Source organism: Balearica regulorum, chromosome 10 (genome assembly GCF_011004875.1).
Source record: "Balearica regulorum gibbericeps isolate bBalReg1 chromosome 10, bBalReg1.pri, whole genome shotgun sequence".
Taxonomy (NCBI): domain Eukaryota; kingdom Metazoa; phylum Chordata; class Aves; order Gruiformes; family Gruidae; genus Balearica; species Balearica regulorum.
The window spans coordinates 20,504,785-20,525,103 of NC_046193.1; the positions used below are offsets into that span (position 1 = coordinate 20,504,785).

The following is a 20,319-nucleotide window of genomic DNA, read 5'->3' on the forward strand; positions in this document are numbered from 1 at the left end:
CTGGAATTTGCACTGGGAGGGAAGCTCAGCTGCACAGGTCAGCTTGCCAGCTGGGTGGGGATAATCAAGGCAAATACAGAGGTTTCTGGGATGGATTTCCTTCGCAGATGTCAGAAGATTTTGAGGAAGGGAGCACTTGAATCTTGTCCTCTTTGGTAGCTGTGAAGTTTCCAAAATGTAAGGGAACTTGGACCACAAGCTTGGAGATGACCTTGTCCTCAGCACAAGTTATCCCAATGGGGAGAGGTATCAAGTACGTCCAATGGACAGAGGCGCTCCTAAGGACACACATCAACATTTGGCAGCTCGAAAGGTGTTTCTGTGTTGCTGTGACTGTAGTTTAGACATGCATTAGCTTTGCAGCAGCTGGCTGGGATCCTGCGAGCAGTTCAGCTGCAGCAGGGCTGAGCTCGGTGCAGTTGCAAAGTCCATCTGAGAAGCCGAGAGGAACGGCAGTGTTTGGGCGATTTCTTCATCCTGCAGCTGTAGGCTTGGGCAGAGAGAGTGCTATCGCTAGCCAAAACTAATTTAAAACTGTGTAGAGCTGACACAGATTGCTCTCACGAGAGCGACTACAAGATAGATGTATCCTGTAGCGCTCTCTACAGAGATACCAGGTCAGACCATGCCTTGAATAATTTGGATGCATTCTGGTGGACTTGGTGGTCTCTCTCTGTCCAAAGAATAGGAAGAGGGATCAGCAGTTACAAAAAGACAGCTAGAAGAAGAGTTTTATTTTTCTGTTGTTTTCTTTCTAAACAACATTTCTTTTGGTGCAAGTGTTAATATTGACAGGCATATTTTATAATTTGCAAATGCACATTAGGCTGAGATGGTGCATTGGTTTTTAATGTTTAATGCACATAGTTTAGATGGCATGCATTAATCATATTCCTATTGCCTTTGTTATGTTAATGGAAGAAATAAGCTCTTGGTTTTTTATTTAAAAAAAAGAAAATGGGTTAGACATTTTTTTTAAGATGCATTATATATCAGCAGCTAATGAAGAGGAAATAATGATGACTCTGCACTGTAATATGTATTAGAACACTAATTAGACTATCGCAGAACTGCTTACGGATGTCTTTTAAACACCTGCTTGGTAATTTTCAGCCCCGTGCATTATTCCGTTTAACAATGCATGCATGATGAGAAGACAGAGTTAAGACTGAAATATGAAACACAGTACACTTGAGCCTTAATTTTTGTCTTTTGTTCATCCATCTTGACATATGTTTAAGAAAAGGATAATGTGGACGGTCACTTTTTGTTGGCTGGGCTTTCTATTGCCTGTAGCAGGTAAAGGGAGACAGATACGTTGTCGTCTAACTTCTTTGTGACTGTACATTATGGTTTCAGAGCAAGAATCCCCAATTCAGACTATTGTCTTTCATGTATATTAGGCTAGAATGTTATGTATTGCATCTCCAGCAGTTGCTTAATATTGATTTAGTTTTGAGTGTCTGTTTTTGAGACCATTAAAAGCTGTGCATCTAGAAAAAATATTGGCCTTCATTTTTAAAGCTGTGTTTTGAAGTCGTCTTCTTTTACTGTAATAACAAACCACAAATCTTTCTACTCTACATCTTACTTGGTTTTACATTTTTGTCCATTATGTAAATAATTTAATTATAAACATGAATTACAAATGTGGACCCTCAGCCTAGTAGCCTACAATGAGAATAATAAAAAATCCTCATTATAAAAGCAGTTCTCATATTTGTGATGGGCCAAGGCTTCATCTGTAGGCTTTGAACTTGCACCAAAAGAACTAGATATTGTCAATAAATTGTTCATAAGAACATCAGTCCTAAGATAGCAAGTGCTTGCTTTGCATTTTCCTACACAAAACATTTCTAAGCTGCTCCCGCATTACAGTGCTCTGCAGTGGAAACTGCTGGCGTGAGAACACTCGGAGTTACGCACATTTTGTAGCATCTAACTTTAAACTTCGCGTGCACGGCCGTACCCCATAGGGAAGCCAGCTTAGGGACACGGCCACAGTTTCCTTACCTGTTTTCAGAATGAAGCCCCCTCTCAGGAAATGTTTGTGTGGGACAACTTCATTTATTCAGACTGGAGCACGCTGTGCTAAGGTTTGGATGATCTCTGCCTTTCGAACAGCAGGACAGCATAGATGCAGTTATTTTCAACCTAAGGCTTAGCGGGTCCTTTGTTAAAGGCTATCGAATTTTGGTGTTTTCATTCCAAATGATAAGTAGTGATTTAAACCAATTGCCATAGAAAATCAAGGCTGTGCAAATATTTTAGTGGTCTCAGGCTGGAGTATAATAGCACTGGTTCAGCCTGTGAGTTTTTCATAAGCTTCTGTAATAGATTAATGACTCCTGGTGAAGTTTTGTTTGCTGTTTATACAGTGTTGAGCCTTATTGACAGTGACTCCTCAGTATTCTCCAAATACTGAGTCTCTGTGGTGCTTTAGCTTCTTTTTTCTCGCTCCTCTTTCCAAAGGCAATCTTCCCTGACCGTGCTGTTAACGTGTTGTAAGATATGGAGCTGTTTGTGCCTGAAAGCCGGAGCAGACCCCGAATGAGCGTGCTAAAGGTGAGCAACTCTGATTCAAAGCTTTTTTAATTTTTTTTTTATCTTGACCATGAAAATTTTCAACTGATGTACTAAATCCTGAGATAGTTACACATTTAAATGCAGTATGACCACATTTCTCATAAAATAACACATTTAAAAGTAATATGCAATATTTCCATTTTATAGGTGTGCCAGAGAGAATTTTTTTCTCTATTTTGAAATTTTTGGTACTATCTGCAATTTTATATAACCCCATTTCAGGTGGCCGTTGTGAGCTTACAAATATTTCCATCCTGTACGTAATATCAGTTTTGCCTTACACACGGGGATGTCGCTGCTTCATTTAACTTCTGCTCTGTACCCTAAACGTAGCGGTGAAGCTTGGGTAACGATGCAACACGCGCAGGGAGGACACAGTTGAAAAGGAGAAGAGTTCTGGGGAAATTCAGCGCTAGGTATTGGTGGCATTTGAGTGCCAGAATGGTAACGGATTTATGACCTGCCCAAGGGCCAGGTGAGAGGTAAGAGGTGAATGCAAAGGGGTGCAAGGTAGCATCAGATGCCCTAAGCCAGCGTGATGACCAGGTGTGGATTTGTTGAAGGGAAACAGAGAAAAGGAGAATCTCTTTTCCTCAGCGTGTGGTCCAATCCAGCCTGTGGTCCTGTGCTATATGGCAGATGTGCTGGAGGCAGATACATGGAGTCTTTCGAGGTGCTTTGGGGCTGGGAGGGCTCTGGTGCTGGGGGACAGAGTAAACCTCCGAGGCTTCGCAGTGTGAAATATTGTCATTAACAGATGCCCTGGGGACTGCGGTAATGGCAGAAGATGCCTTTGGATAGGAGGTTTACGGGCAGAAAGTAATGGAAAACTTACTCCAAGTGTAAGACAAGGGACTTACCTAGACACAGACAAACAAGCAGCTAAAACACTCCCAAACCCCAAGCAATTTTGTCACGTTCATCGTCAGGATAAGTAGAGGACTCAGCACACCAGGTGCCTCAGCACCGTCAGCGCTTGTGGAGGCAGCAGAGCAAAGCACAAACGCATTCGTGCAAGGGAACCAGGAGGCCAGAACCTGAGTCTTCCAAAGCCCCAGGTGGATGTTTTGCCTTGCTAAGCGAGTCTGCTCGCTCGGTGACGCCAGCTGTGCCTACCCGTTGCCCCCGCCTAATGCTCTGGTACCCCCGAGAGGAGCTGCTGTCAGACCTGAACTCACCCTTCAATGAAGCGCTGAACAAGTACATCTAGGATTTCTGAGCAAGGCACGCTCTCTGGAGGGTATCCACTCCTTTCTGGGGTTGAATCAGTCTCTCCCGGGGTCCTTCCCTACCTGCTCCCCACTGCGTTTCTGGTGAATCCACAGATCTTAGCTTCTCTTGCTATTTAATTGCTCATCTATATCAGCAGTGTACTTAGGCATAAGCCGTATCAGTCTAAAACCAGTCACAAACCCAAACCAACCAACAATCGTTCTCGTCCTTTATATATTGGCAGGCAAAAGCAAGCCCTCACCTCTTACCCATTCTGCATACATATAATTTTTCTGCAACCATCAGCAGCACCAGGAATTCAATAACTGAGACCAACATTTATGTCAGTAAATCCAGTGTGTAGGTCTGCCCCTTTCCTGACTATTCAGATACACGGCCACATCAGCGCTTCTCATTTGGAAGACGGTGACAAGGGTCATAATTTTATTCTTTATCTCCCACTTCACCTGCTCCTGAGTGCCGAAGGAAGGGAGGAAGCAGCACACTGAGGGGCTCGGTGGTGTTGATGACAACCTTGCAATGCTCGACCGTTCGTCAGGGTGTCGTGGGAGGACGAGGAGGAGCGAGAAGCAGAGCTGAGCGTCCGTGCCCTGCAGCCCTGGCTGGCCAGTGCCGGTGAGGTGGTACTGCGATGGCGTGGCAGGGGAACGGGGGCGTTCAGCCCTGCCCGCCCCTCCAGCCGCACGGCGCAAAGCTGAAGGGCAGAATTGCCACGTCAGGTAGGAAACCTTCAGCCTGATCAAAAATAAGTTTGATTTCTGAAGATGAGAAAGGTTAAAATTGAGTTTAAATGTCTTGAACTTCCCTCAGGGCTGTGTTTTGTTGGGTTTTATTCAGTTGCTTTCTGCTCACACTGCATTTACATGCCTAAAAAGATTCAGCTGTCATAGCACTGACAAGTGCTAAAAAGCTCTTGTTAAGGTCACCGATATCAGAGAAGTGTCTCTCGTACAACATCCCAGTGTATCGAGGCCACCGTCGCTGGGAACGGGGGCCGGTGTCAGACACCGTTTGCTACAGACGGGACTGTGACCCCGGTGTCCCGGCACGGCTGAGCCGGCGCTTTTCTCCCCGCTCTTCCTAAGGAGAGCTGCGTAACGCTGCTCCAGGTAAACGCCAGGGGAAAAAAAAAAAAAAAGCTCTAAACATGCATGACCTTTGAATTCAGGCTGAAGCTGAAAGATCTGCTGCTAACTAAAAATCAGGGGTTGCTTTCATGTATCTCAGTGTTCAGGGAATAGATGTAGCTTAACATGCAAATGCAGGGCTTCCTGCAGAACAGCGCTGCTTTTCAAGATCTCTCATTTCACGCTGTTACCGCTCCATGCCCTGCTGTTTCTATGAAAAGAGCCTCTCTGAGGAAAAGTTTCCCACAGACAGAAATCCAACTGATGTGGTAAAAAACCCCCGAACCAAACAAGTTATAGTTTAATTTCTAAAATGTGTGGTGTCCATCCACAGCCTGGCAATCAGCATCTTCTCTGCTGCTGGTGTTTAGAGAACAGTCCCCCACTCCCTCACTTTTCTATGTATGTACGTTATATATTTTTTCCTCATCTATTTAAGTGAGTGGGTGCTGAAGGTGGGAGCCAGGAGTCCTGTCCTGCCATAGGTGTGCAGAGGAAGATTTTCCCTCTGTGAACAGCGATGCTCCAGCACCTTTTGGCATGTTCATTTGTGCATCTGTTTGCGTACGAGTTACCGTGTTCACATGACTTAGGTGTTCTGCACACATAGAGGAATAGATGTCCAAACACTTTTTTTTTCTTATCACTGAAGAAAAATGCCTGTAAAGCCCACATACAGCAGCTGTCTGCAGGTCCCTTCCCTGGAGGCTGCGGGTGTGACATGCCACCACCAGAGTCCATGTCCTGCCGGAATGTTTGTTTGGCACTTCACATATCTTCTTTGAGCCACCTGGACATCATCATCTTCTGTCTTTAAAGCAATGTATGATGCATTATTGATGGGTGAAATATAGAAAAATGTTTGACATTTCTCTAATACCTTACATTTTTATTCTCTTCTAATTTCAAGTATTTCCCATTCTATGCCACTACCATATAATTCAGCATTTTAAGCATATTGTTCCTCACAGTGTCTGCTTATATTTTTAAGCTTGTCTGGTTATTTTGACAACAAGAGACATCATAAATTATGTAAGCAATTTCTCTCCTTACAAGCTGGCCCCAGTCCTGTGCTGCCCCGATAAGAGCAGCGAGACAGAAGCTGCTTTAGTAACGGCAGGACTTGTGTGACTGCGCTTCAGCTGCGCTGCGACCAGAGAATACAGCACGCGGCACGTTGGAAATGGGTTGAAAGTACATAGAATGGGGGGGGGAGAAAAGCAGATCTAAGCCTGGCTGTGGTCTGAGACTCCTCTGAGGTTTGGGAAGTGTGATTTGTGGCAATTTGAAGCTGTGGCTGTGACCATGCCACGAGCTGTATGTAATGGAGCCTAGTTAGCACATCAATCCGGGTCTGGAAATCATGGTACCTTCATCTCTAAAAGCATCCTAGACGTGGAGCTGGGAGCTCAGGCAGCTGCAGGCAGTGGTGGGTGTGAGAGAGGGCTCGAATCCACCAGGCTTCAAGAAAATCAGAGATACCAGGTTAAGACCCCTTGGGCAGGGGAGGGACCTGAACCTGTCCCACACTTTCTAGCACGTGCTCCAATTAAGTAGGAAAGTGGCCGCAAGCAGCAGCATCTCGGTTCTTACTTGAACTCAAAGAAGAGCAAAAGTCCTGCTATTTCCTTGAAGAAAAGGGAGGTGCTGGGAAGCGATGCCCTGCTCCTCGTCTCGGTACCTGGGCTTTTCTTAGACTCCACCATAATGTTCATATTCAGAGGTAGGACTCCTGACCCTTCAGTCACCTTTCTCATATAAACAATCATTATGGACTAATTGATAATCTTGAAGGCCTGGCAGCAGTTCTCTGAGACAGATGGCCCCTGCTGGGAAACCTCTGCTTCTGATAGCTCCAAAACATGACATAAGTCTCATCTTTTCAAGAAAGCCTTTACCAGATGGGTCTAATTTAAAGCATGGCCTTTCTCATTTCTTCCTAGAGGATAGCTAATTAACTGCAGAACAGATAGCTGTGCTCCTCTGAGGGCAGGCAGAAGTGGGTGTTTGATATCAAAACATTTATGGGTTTGGTTCCAGTGCATCAGTGAGGAGAGATGATGAACTCATTAGAATAAATATCGGTAAGTGTATTGAACTTCCCATTATTCTGAATGTACCCAGAGCTGACCAAAGAGAGGCCGACTCTTTAGAAATATGTTGGGAAAAAAATGTATCCTTTATCTCATTCTTCTTATTGCTCTGCAATGACCAACCCTAGGTCAATTTGTATTAGTTCTCATCATTCCTATTAGTAGACTGCTGCCAAAATTTGTGGTCACAGCTGAGGAGCACAGAGAGCAGCTCAGAAGAGGAGGTTGAAATAAAGCTCTTGCCTTGATGCAGGCAGCTCCTGGAAAGCAATCCGACTGTTTCTGGCAGTCATTTCCCAATCAATAGTCAGCTTCGTCATTTGTCGTTTGAACCTCTGGCTTATTTAGCCGGGCTCCTTGCGGTCCTTGGTTTGCTGCTCAGAGGAGGTGTCAGCCCGAGGCTATGGTGGGATATTTTATTCTCTTTTCCTCTTGTGCATCAAAATGGCTCCGAGAGATTCTTCTCCTTCAGGCAGGAAACCCTGAAAACTCTGGAGCTTTTCAATTAGATGCATTACAAACTGTGCTGATTGCCAGCCTTGTCTCTTCTCTGACATGAGCTATAAAATTCCTCTTCTCCTCCCATCCCCAACTGAACTAAAAATGGCCTATTTTTATACGCTTTTTACAAGCGTGTCTACATGGTAGAAATGAGGAGTTCTAGCTTATCTTGTGTTATGTAAATAGTTCTGTGCTTCTGGAATAAAGCTTTTCCTTCCCTTTGATCTAGCTTTCTTGTAGGCAGTTTAACCTTCAGAAAGAGTCAAAAGAGATTCATGGAGATTGCCAGTGGTATTCCTGAGGACAATTGGAGAGAGAAAAGAAAACTCAAAATTACCGATATAAACAGCTCATTTAGAAATGGATGGCTAACTAAAGGAAAAGGTTGTCTTTTGGTGTCTTTTTAAGCAAATTTTTGCTTAAAATAGCTGGGACCAAATGTAAAAATAGCATTTGCCATGTTTGCGTAGTGTTACAAGATGAAAGCGGTACTTTTCCAGCAGCCTGGGAGGTGGCTGTGCCCCATCCCTCTGCTGCCGGCAGGATCTCCAAATCCCATCCCCTGGGCCGAAGCAGAGGGACAAGGTACGGCCAGATGTGGGATGGCTGTGGGGCTGGCTCTGCGGCTTTCCCCAGCACACACACGCTAAGCAGTGGGGACCATCACTGGTGTCCGACACAATCCCTGTCAGCTGTAGTTGTTGAACAGTGCCAACGGGAAAAAGGAACAGTTTGAGTCTGGTTATAGATGGTTTCCTCAACAAATGGATGTTCCTGGTGGATTACTTTTCTTAAAATGGTAATTATGCTTCTTCAGAAGTATGCTGAGAGGTGAAGCAGCTCAGGTGGGGAGGAGGCAGCGAGAGACCCGGGAGAAGTCACAGTCTCCAGCTTATTTTGCTCATTAACCTCCTAAGCGGAGGGAGGCAGTTTGAAATGCTGCTGATGCATTTTGCCGAGAAGCACTGAAAACAGGTCTTGGACTTCATATATGCTGATGCATGGGGCAGAGTACCTTAGAGAGACAGGGTTTAGCGGTGGACTTGGCAGTGTTAGGTTAACGGTTGGACTCGATGATCTTCAAGGTCTTTTCCAACCTAAATGATTCTGTAGGAACGTATCCATATGATGGAAAAGCTGTGGGTAATGCTGGAATCAGATGAGTCAGGCTCCTGGGGTTAAGTGGTCAATCCAGCTTTGGGTTTGTGGCCCTTTTTAGCACCAACCGCTGCGAAGGTGCGGCTGGAGCTGGGTCATGCCCATGAGGCAGGAAGGGGTCGGTGTGTTTGGGGGGGACAGGGAGCGCCCATCGCACCGTTGCGGGGGCTGCATGCCCATACGGCTCCGCTGTGCCCCCGGCTACGCCCCGAGGAAGCGGCTGGGAACCGCTGCGAGGTCTCCTCGGTGCAGAAGCCCCCGTGTGCTCTGCGTTTGTCCGCGCTGTGCCACGGGCTCATTCTGTGCCCGCCACGCAGGCTTACCGCCATGGCTACAAATGCTGGAGTCTCGTCTCTGACATTTCTCCAGCTCGTCAGCGTGTTGCCCGTCTTTGACAGGCTGTGCGGCAAATGGGACTTTACCCTGCTATTTGATGCAATACTTTCAGTGGTGTCAAGTACTGCTGTGGTAAAACCCGGCCCAAATCCAATATCAGATAGTCAAAGTTCTTTAGTGATGATGGTCAACCTTGGGAATATGAATAAGTGGAAAATACTCTAAAATTGTGCTTGGGTTGATAGACAAAGATTAATATTCACTGTAAACGAAAGAGAAGGGACACTTTGCATAGGTCATAAATGAGAAGGATTCCTGGAGAAGATTAAGATTTTACTGAAATTATTTTTATCCTTCCATATCTTTGTGGCTGGAGTTTTAGCTGATTGCTTTGGGCTGTGCTGGCAGCGGGAGTGAACAGTCTTTCCAAAAGAAAATTTTAGGACAACTTCAAACTCCCACAAGAGGAGGTTGATTCTAGTCTTCACCTGTTTCACAGAGATTTATAATTAGGACCAAGGAATCCCTACAAATGGGAGGAAAAGAAGCAAGCAGTCTGTAGTTAAAAAATGTTTAATTGTCAGTTAAAAAATGATTATACAGAAGATATAATAGTAGAGACTTTGTTATTTGGCAGTATTTTGGGCAGAAAGGATGAAGCAGACGGTCTGGCTGAACTTGTGCTTCTGTGCCAGTGACCAGGACTATTAGCGTGATTTCCGATCTGGAGGAAATGCACGAGTGGGATTTGTATAGGTCTTGTATATGTGTTTGCACGAAGGTTTATCAGGTCAGCTGCGAGTACCTCTGTGAAAAAAGGGTATGTATTTTAAAAAAATAAACAGATGCCAATGTGAATGAAGTCAGGGGTGTGAAGGCAAGAAGGAACCACTGCGAACCACCGCGTTGAGGGTCTGCCTGAAGCCTTCTGGAAGCATGATCAGAAGTAAAACTTGGCTGAGCTTTGTTCTGCCTTGGTCCTCTCCTTGTTTAGAAGGGCTGATCCGTCAGTCTGCTGAAATTGGGGTACGGGTTTCGTTAGCCTTGGATCAGGCCCCCAGCACTGGATACTCTGGTTGCTTGAAAATGGGTTATTAATGGCGCTTTATTTTTCATGTTTCCAAGGCAACACAAAACCCCAAGACATTGTTTTCCAGTACATGAGCAGAAGCTTTTGGCTGCTGCAGATGAGTTTCCCCTCTGTCTCGTATGAAGCTGCTGTAAAGGTACCAAAGCCATATTTTCTGTCATTATAGTCGATTTACATCCTATATCCAAAAAGTAATGATGATCAGATGCAGCTGATGAAATGATCTGTTCTCACTGCAGAACAACTCATTCAATCAGCTGAGAGCTCTGCTGTTCAAATAGATAATTAGTGTTGTGACAAGCGTAACTTTAAATGCCTCAGTTTGGTGGCAATGTTAGGAAGTGTGACAAAAATTAAATTATTTGTCTGCTTTAACCATGGCCCTTCTTGGATTGCTAATGAGAGGAATTCTTGTTAAACAAATGTCCTTTTTGATAGACTCCTTTACAGGTCCTCAGTTGGGAAAATGATTTATTATTTGTATCATAAAGGGCATGAAAGAGAGGACTTTCCCTTATTTTCTCTGCCTCGTTTCTTTTTATGTCTTTAGCTGATGTAACAGGTCATTCCTCATGTTCCAGCATAAACCGGAAAGATCCTCTAAAATGAAATCACCAGGGAGAGCAATCCCAATGAACGCCTTTCCTGCCTGTCAATATTCCTTCTAAATTAATGGGCGCAGAGAGTGCATTTGGGTGCTCGAATCTCAGGGGAGCATTTGCAGCACCTTTCCCAGAGGTGACAAAAAAATCAATCATAGACTCATAGAGTGCTTTGCGTTGGAAGGGACCTGAAAGCCCATCCAGTCCCACCCCCTGCCATGGGCAGGGACACCCTCCACTAGCCCAGGTTGCCCAAAGCCCCATCCAACCTGGCCTTGACCACTGCCAGGGAGCCAGGGGCAGCCACAGCTTCTCTGGGCACCCTGTGCCAGGGCCTCAGCACCCTCACAGGGAAGGATTTTCTGCCTCAGACCTTATCTCAATCTCCCCTCCTGCAGCTTCAGGCCATTCCCCTTGGCCTGTCCCTCCCTGCCCTTGTCACCAGCCCCTCTCCAGCTTTCCTGGAGCCCCTGTAGGGACTGGAAGGGGCTCTAAGGTCTCCCCCGAGCCTTTTCTTCTCCAGACTGAACAACCCCAACTCTCTCAGTCTGCACTTCTATTTAGGGCTGCAGAGCAATGAGTTCAGAAGTGCCAAAAAAAAAAAAACCAAACAAGTCCTTTGCGTGCTTTGAAGTACCTGCCTTGGTGAGCTCTAACTCTGCAGCAGGGTGGGGAGACCACCAAGGCCCCCCAAGTCCCGGAGCACGAGGATGCTGCGTTAAGCACTCGGGAAGAGCAGGGAGTTGCTCCGGAGAACAGCTGTCAGTCACTTTCATTCAAAGGAAACATTTTTATGTTTGTATTTTTATTAACAGCCAGATGGTTTGGTAGCTGGTTTTAGGTCCCAGCCTTGACCAAGGGCATGCAAACCCTCCTCTTCTGCTGCTGGAGGACTTCAACTCTGTACCCTCAGCTGGCAATGGAGGGAGGGGAAGCGACTTCAGAGTTCCTTCTCCTTTTGCAGCTGGGTCGTTCTGCATCCCAAGGAGTGTGGGATTTGGGAGGCTGGAGGCTGAGCGGTCAGCAAGGAGCTGGACTCTCTCGAAAGGGGCTCTCCTGATGGACAATTCTGGGATGTCCCCCTGTCCTAGGAATTGATTTGAGTTTAAAGTATCATGGGCTGAATTAATGAACATCTTGAAGTTGCATCCTTTCTATTGGCTCCTAACAGAATGCTTTTGATTCTTCCTTTTTCAGTATTTGCCAGTGCCTTGATGTTCTCCTACCCAAAGGGAATTAATCGCCGAGATGGAATGAAGAGCACAGCACAGAAAGCAGGTGTGGTCTAGACCTCATGGGACTAACTACGCTCTTAAAGGGTAAGAAAATAATCTTACTACATTGGAAAGTGTCTTAGTAACGCTACATAGAGTTCCTGGCATATCTCCTATATTTGTGCATTAAAAAAAAAAAAAAAAAAAAAAGATACTTTCAAAGATACTTCTTGCAAAAAGATCAGCAAGGAGCTCAAGAAAATTTAATACCAAATGAGTTTATCAAGTTTTTTTGACCCTTAGAGATGGGGAAAACCAAGGGAAAGATGCACATGTAGGTCTTGTGAAATTCTAATACTAAAATGCTCTCATGCACAAACTGAAAAGTCTCAAAACAGAGAGATCAAAACCAAAGCAAATGAAGAGCATGGTATGAATTACAATAAGTGGCATCGCAGACACTGCAAGGTGGCAGTTAAAGCTGATGAAGAGGACCCATGAAAGGAAAGGCAAGTGTCTGTTTATAGAAATATCAGACTGTTGGGAAGGGGAACTTTTTGCTGCAGCTAAGGAGAGGCAGGACGGAGTTAGAGGACTGGCAATACACAGCCACTGTCAGCAAGAGGAAAACGTGAAAATAGACTAAAAATTGGTGATAGGCTAGGGTTATTGTACACTCCCAACTATCTGTATTTGTGGCAAGTGTACTTACGTACAGACACACACATGTACTCTGAGGAGTTGTGCCAGGGGAGGTGTAGGTTGGATATTAGGAAAAATTTCTTCACCAAAAGGGTTATTGAGCATTGGAACAGGCTGCCCCGGGAAGTGGTTGAGTCACCGTCCCTGGAGGTTTAAGGGACATGTAAATGTGGTGCTTAAGGGACACAGTTTAGCAGTGGGCTTGGCAGTGCTAGGTTAAAGGTTGGACTTGATGATCTTAAAGGTCTTGTCCATCCTAAACAATTCTATGGTTCTGTGATATGTCCTAGAGGGAGCAGTATTCCTCTGGCAAAGTTGAGACCCTACCTGCTGCTCAAGTCGCACCCAGTGCGCTGGGCCTTACAGGAAACGTGGGGGTAGCAGAGCAGTTCCCTGCTGAGAGGCAGGACAGCGGCTGCGCGGCTCCCGAGAGGACCGAAGGTCCATCCTGGAGAGGATGCCCTCTGCCAAGGGCAGCGTGCGGGGACGCGCCAGTCCTTGGGAGGGCTGCCAAGACAGCGCCTGTCTGCGTCTCCTCATCCTGCAGCCAGAACTTTGCTGTGGTAGTGACCGGTCCTACTGACGCTAACGAGATGTCCGCATCCTTAGCTGACCTTGGGAAAGACCCAAGCTGAAGGTGAGCCATGAGTAGCACCTCTGAGAAACAGCTCCCACACGCGCAGGGTGCCGGCAGCCTCCGCTTGCAGAGAGGCTTGGGAAAAGACAAATGTCTATTCTTTTTTATAGGCTGCACCTCCTGCTTCCCGGTGAGACCCAAGCTGCAAGCACGCCAGGGAGGCAATGATGAACTGTGAAAGTCTTCCTAGAAAAGCTCTTTTCTAAGAGGGTAAGACTGATAGCTAGAGATGCAGTTTAAGTGGTGTACCATCTCCCCCCCCATCATGTTGCAGCTTGCACTATGTATGCATCAAATTTAAAGAAAAGTAGTGCCTCTTTATATCAAGCAGGCTTGATAAAAAAACAACAATAACGTACATTCAGTTATATCTCTGCTAAACATATCCTTTTTTATTGCTTTTCAGGAGTTCAAAGCATTAGCATAAAACAATCGAGGAGGTTGTTTTTCCTAAGAGAGCGAGTGCCTGTTTACAAACTCATTTTATTTTCACAATATTCCATTGTTATTTATTTCAGACAGAAAGCTGTCAGATTAATGCACTCCCTCATGCAGGACAGCTTGCTTTATTGCCTGTTATTAAGACATAACATATATAACCTGACAGGCACTGCCCACGTCTGCATCCCGCCAGTGAAAGGCAAATTAAGTAGAAAATGGAGATCGCCAGTATTTCTTAGGGCTAAAGTGATATTAGTTTTTAACTCATTTTGTATTCATAGAGGATCCTGCATGTTTGCAACATATCCGACAGAGTAAACTGTCCAAAGAAAAAAGGGTTTTTAAATTCTTACCTTAGCTACCTCTGAGAAATTTAGACTTTAGAAGTACAGGAGTTCTCACAAGTCCCCTCGTATAAACGGGTGCCAGGAAGGAATGAAAAATCCCACGTTACTCGGGTGGCACAAGAAACCCTTTAGAAAACAAGTCTTGGGGGAATAGTGGTGCAGGTGAGAAACTTTAAACCTGCACCTAAAATAACCCAACAAACAGCCCTCACCCTCCAGACCTCCAAATCCCAACCCACAGCTCTCCTGTCGCCTCCGGTACCGGCTTCCAGCGAAAGCTGTCACGGCTCCCAGGGGAGGCACGTGCAGTTCCAAACATTTTTATTTTTTTTTTAAAAAGCTGCATCAAATTCCTTTTTCTTTGGTGTGCGTATCCAGCTGGTGGCAGGACTGTTGGATCCCTTCTCCTTTTTACACTGTTTGAGTCATTGTCCAAAAAAACCTCAGCGAGTTGCCCAGCTTTTTCCAGAGAAACCCCCTGGAAGGCTCCGTGGTGATGCCGCTGCGGGTGCTCCCCTCCTTGCAGCACCCATCTCCGACCTTACGTGCACAGGGAGCTGGAGAAAGGACCCTCCAGGGGTTCGCCTTCCCCACTCCCCCCACACCTCCTCTGCCTCCCCCCGGCTTCTGGCTTTGCTCTTCGGTAGCCTTTGGCATTACTGAACAGCCCGGAGGAATACAGACACGTTTTTGGATAGGGTATTAAAAAAATACACTTTACAATAGTGTTTTCCTAAAGACTATGATTCAAGCCTGCTACTCCCTCTTACTGGATTTCAAATAATGGCAATTGTAAGTGATAAAGTGCTGGCTATTTTTGGTGTAAGAACAAGTGGAACAGCATCGGCAGTTCCAGTCCCACCATGTTATTCACATTCTTCATTAGCAGTGATTTTTTTCCTTTCCTCTCCTTTCTCCTTTCTTTTCCTTTCTCCCCAGGACTGAATTGCTAAACTTGGTTACTCACAGAAGCGGCTCTGGAAATCCTGCAAGAGGTAAGCTGGCTCAGGGACCCGGCACGTTCTCTCTTACTGGCTCTTCACCTTTTCCTCCTATGCTTTCCCACTAACAACTTTTTTCTAAGTGTTCCTGGAGAATCAAGTCAGTTTTATTATTGCAAATAAACATTAAGTGAATTAATATGAGATGAGGAACAAACAGAGGTCAGTTTAAAGGAAGACTAATCTGAATTTTGGAAGAAATACGGAGCAAGGCAGGTGTCTGCCTACAGCTGTCTGACCGGGAGAGCCCGGCAGTCCTGCCGCTTGCATCCCCCCTCGTAAACGTGTTGGGATTATTATTAACCCTTACTGCAGCATCTGGATCAGCTCCCTACTGTGTAGGTAGAAGCCATGCTTTAAAAGCTTCAAATTCATAGTTCTGTTACGCCCATGAGAAGTTTTTAGAGCTAGAACGGCTCTGGCCTTGCGGGAAGCAAGGAACAGCAATCTGCAGGGCAGAACAGGCTGTGCAATTTAACGCTAAACCGTGTTACACTAAATATATTGTTACAAAGAGCTAACTCTTCTTCAGTATAATTTTTTTTTCATTTCAGAGGAGGGGAAGCAGCTTAATTGGATAGACGGGAAGCCAAGCCAGGGCAAGGGAGGGGGCTTTCTGTCCGTCGTGCTGCAAACCTGTGGGCAGAGGCAGAGCTCGGAAGCTCCAGCACAACCTCAGGTCCCTGCCCCGTGCAGGTCTGACTCCCCCAGGACGTTATTTATGTCCTTACTCCTCCCTCCTGCCCTGCCTTCTGTAGAAACAGGCCTGGGTACGTGGGTTGGGATTTCCATCTTTCGGCAGCAAAGACTCCTGTCCTGCCCATTACCAGAAATACTACAGAGAACAGAGACGAGGATTTTTAGATGTGGTAAATCCCCATGTGTGCAAATATATAATACAGACAAGCAATACTACTTTGAAATATTCTAGTATCCCTCAATATAGTAAATATTTTATTAGAGTAATAGAAAAAAATGCATACAGATAACCATAGGATACACACACAACTGGAAGTTTAAGGATAAATTTCAAACTTTTCAATATGAAACAAGGTACTCGGTACATATCTCATGGAGATATATAACTAGAAATTAAATAATACAGTGTAATTGCATGAAAATGGCAATACAGGAACATGGACTAGAATTTTGTGAAACAAGAATAGAGAGTCACTCTTCGTTGCATCAAACATAACTATATACTTACTAATAACACCTGTTTTCCATCTCCCACCCGCCCCCCGTTTGCAAGTGTCTGAAAACATCACTGGTTAGCCACATTGAAAAGCAACTAGCCGTTTATAACTATATATGTACAGTATATACAGATCTTGCTTACTTCAACAGTTAGCATGTATTTTCATCTGGATGTAATACTAATAAGGTAATTTGCTATTTGAATGCCTATCAAGGTATTTTTTTTTTTATACAGTGCTACCATAATTTCATTAATCCTGATTCTTTCCCTTTATATTTCTGTGTTGTAATAATACTGTGAGATTTAAAAAAAAAAAAAAAAAAAAAACCACAACTCTTTAAAAGGGTATACTTTATGTCACATGAACACTTGCTCTACCGTGTATGTGGGCAGCTCTCTAAAAGGTGTCTAAAAGGCTGTTTTGACTAAATTCACAACTGTGTAAGTCAAATGTACCAGGTTTAATGCATCTGTAATATATTGCTATGAAAGAAAGCATAGATTTCTCTATAATAGCAAGCCTGAAGTGTCTTTGTGTAATTTTTTTTATTATAAACTAGAGTATTGCCATAAACTTACCAGAATCGTATGACAGCGATGGGGTGCATGAGAGTGCCAGACCAGGTGAATTAGTTTTGAATTGGTTAAGGAGCAGCACGGAGGAGCGTTATGAATGTAAGACTGAATTTAAGGATGAGTTTACAGTGCAGCGGCGGTGGACAAAAGAGCAAGATAATTTGGGGCTGCATATTTGGAAGCACCACATCGCAAGGTAGGGAGGTGGCAGTAGTCCCTTTTCGTAAGGCCATGGTGCAACTGCATTTCAGTGATGCTGACAACTGGGCACTTTTGTTAGTGGAACACACGGACAGGAGTTCAGAGAAGGGCAATGATCCTGAAGGTGGGAGAACTTGGTTATCAATAAAGAACTGTAAGGTGGGATATGAGGAAATTCAACTTGGAAGTCTATTGATGAAGAGGAAGGTTAGGTGCTTGAAAAGGTACATAAACGTACGCTGCGATAGAACAGAGAGCCTTCTTTGTAACACGGCTGTGAAATCATTTCTTAAGAGGAGTAGTGGAAGCCCTGCCTCTGGGACACCCCAACGCGGACTCTGCAAAACAAACATCCACACTCTGACTTTTCTCTACCTTCCAGCTTTGATTTCTTGCTAGATTTAGAATAATTTACATAAAGAGTAGTACGAAAACCGATCCAAACCTACTGGATTAGGACACTGTCTTAAGAACGGCTGCTTGGTCAACATGTTATCATCCGATTGAAACGCCCTGTCTCTGATTCCATCTCTCGGATGTAGAACGATGTTATCGTAACAACGCCAAATGTACCCAAAATAATTCTGTGTCACTGCAAAAATGGAGTTTCTCACTGAGCTAAACTCTTTCTCATAACTCTGATCATAGTGCCATTGCTTTCGCTCTCTTACATTGTATCTGAAGTATGTAATATGTAAACTCCTTTGGTTCAAGTATTAAGGCATTTTAGATTCCTTTCTAAAGGATTTGCTAAACTTTACATGATATTTTTACTTCAACCTACAGTGAAATATAAAGAATTTAAAAACACGTCAGGATAGAAGAAAAACATGCATATAACCACTGCAGTTTGTTGTTTTTTTTTTTAAAAAGCACTTTTCTGTAGTAACCAATTCATTTTGTTTTTCCCAGCAAATCAAAATGTATCATCACAACACTGAATTAAGAGTCAAGGAAAATATTGTTGGTAAGAAGCTGGACACACTGAAGATATTCAAGACTGATGGACCAGAACCTCTTGCATCCATACCTGTGACAAATAAAAAAGGTCAGGATTAAATGAAAGCATGAGTGTCTGTTTTGTCAAATTATTACTCTTCCTAGATGCTAAGCAAAAATTATTGTAATTTTTTATTTCTGCCAGGGAATTAAAATTTACAAAAATACGCTAAATATTTTAAAACTACAGAAACATACTGCAAAATGCTGACACTGTATGAATGGTCTTTATTTTCAAGGTAATAATGAAAAAAAAAAAGGAGAAAAGTAAAAAAAAAAATCTAACATTTTTAATACCAATTTACATGGTAATTTACCAGTTGAATAGAATGAAGTTTGTCATGCGTAAGGGCATGAAGACTGTTAATGGCTTTTCTTTTTATTACTTTATTACTATGCAACAGACAAATATTAATTCTCTCTTTCTCATCAATAAGGACTCAATTCCTGCAAAGACAGGACAACTGCTGGGTGTCAACAGCAAATTTAGTAATGGTTCATTACACCAAGGCAGCGAGCTGTCTCTCTACCGTGGCCGGTATAAAGGAGGTTTGGGTATTGCTTGGGGACCCTAAATAAGCACCTGACAAACTAATTGCGATTTGGCTTCAACCTACTAGCTAGTCTGGGAATCAGGATCCGCTCACTGCTAGTGCCATCTCCGCCGTCGGTGGTTGCTTTTACTTCTATAATGTAATCTTCGTTCAACTGGAGCAAAAGTTCAGCGGTTGTCTTGTCCGTGTTCAGCACGTTCATGTTGGTCTGACTGCTGGTCCTGTACAAAACCTGCAGCACAAGCAAATAGCTGTAGGGCGTCATTTCTTCCACTGGGGCCTGCGCAGCAATTTTTATTTGTGTTTCTTAGAAACAAGGTTTCAGTCTTTAAATGCACGTGATGAGGGAAAAGATCTGATTTTTGGTTAATATTATAGTGCAGAATTACATTTAAAGAAAGAAGGTAACATCAATCAAGCTCTTTTCTTCGAGCTTTAATCTAAAATGGCATAACGTATAATGATAACAAATGAGTAATATATTCCATTGAGTATCTTAATAATGTATTGTTCTATAAATTATCCCACCGTTTGGAATCTGTCATTACCTAGATGAAACAGCTTACTCCAATGCATAGTTTGGGAGAAGAGAACTACTCAACGTTGCAGACTATGGTGAAAGATGTTCTGCAAGCGCTGAGTGATTATTCTGTCAGGAAACTTAACTGCAGTCGGTGTCCTATATTTGAAAGGATGGGAGCTGCGTCTGGACGTCACAGCCCGCTGCTCCAGAGGATCAGGTGAGAGGAGGGGTTTAAGAACAACAAAGCTCTCGGAGGGACGCCGGCGTACGGCTCACTTCCACAGCGACCGCGCTACGGCTGCGCTGGAATTTTCAGCGTCATTTGTTGGCTCTTCCTGGCAAACCAACTTTTGTTAACCACACTGCCCTCGCCGCCTTTGATAAAAACAACCCCCTAAGTGCTTCACTTTGGTAAAATTAACCAGCTTTATCAAAATTCAGCTTATCCTTGTGTACTTAGCAATGTTTGTTATCCATATGGGAACCTGAAATTATCATGGGAGACAGAGTATGCAGTTAGAAACTCGCCATGGTATGTTTTGAGCTCAGCTACTGTCTAGGTGGCTTATCTAAACACGTACTTCTTGCCAATACAACTGGGAACACTGCGTAGTCAGATCTTCAGCATAAATCTTTTATGCAGGAATATATCATGTGGGATCCAGCTGTAGGCAGCTCATCAAGATAGCCTCAGCTAGTCTCTTAAACATACTTATGATATGTGACATTTAAATACTTGTACATTTGTGCACTGATCAGATGAGATCAGATGTAGCAATGTAATTTCTATCAAGACAATGAGCGTGTCCCACAGTAGGTAAGAAGAAAAAGGTTGAAGAACATCAGGTTGATAAATGTGGTACTAACGCATATGGAAACAGCAATGGAAACTACACCCATCAGCTAAATCTTGGGATTATTTGGTTTCTTTCAAAATGGTACACCTTTGGATGACTGTTATATGTTTATAATAAGTGTTATACATGTAATAACATCCAAGTGTTACACATTTGGGTAAGTGGGATCCCAGGAGCTGGCAGCAATGCCTGCAGCCTCCTGGCTTTGTTTGCATGAGGAGGAGAAGGCATTTCTTTTACGTTTAATCGTAAAAGGACCACAGTTTACGATGTGGTATTGTGCATCCTCTGAACGTACAGCCTTGCAAATAAATAGACAAGGAAAAGCAAACCGTGGATTGCT

The 20,319-nt window shown here is 44.1% G+C and overlaps 1 protein-coding gene and 1 long non-coding RNA gene across 6 annotated transcripts in view; one reads left to right on the top strand and one right to left on the bottom strand.

Moving 5' to 3' along the window:
* The window catches only part of LOC142603186 (uncharacterized), a 203,275-nt gene extending 187,902 nt beyond the window's left edge, over positions 1-15,373 (top strand). For 2 of the 4 annotated variants that reach the window (XR_012837063.1, XR_012837062.1), the window contains exons 3-7: positions 2,473-2,565; positions 10,160-10,260; positions 11,924-12,045; positions 12,933-13,489; positions 15,007-15,373. This is a non-coding gene — a long non-coding RNA (uncharacterized LOC142603186). Of the gene's footprint in view, positions 1-2,472; positions 2,566-4,284; positions 4,539-9,879; positions 10,061-10,159; positions 10,261-11,923; positions 12,046-12,932; positions 13,490-15,006 lie in introns of all 4 variants that reach the window. The other 2 variants (XR_012837064.1, XR_012837065.1) reach the window with 2 other exon arrangements.
* Positions 15,374-15,984: 611 nt separating this feature from the next.
* The window catches only part of CNTN3 (contactin 3), a 113,399-nt gene continuing 109,064 nt past the window's right edge, over positions 15,985-20,319 (bottom strand). For both annotated transcript variants that reach the window (XM_075762461.1, XM_075762462.1), the window contains exons 20-21: positions 18,660-18,828; positions 15,985-18,073 (exon numbers count right to left, since the gene is read on the bottom strand). In XM_075762461.1, the coding sequence (XP_075618576.1) occupies positions 17,973-18,073; positions 18,660-18,828 (270 nt within the window). In that variant the 3' untranslated portion in view covers positions 15,985-17,972. The remainder of the gene's footprint in view (positions 18,074-18,659; positions 18,829-20,319) is intronic.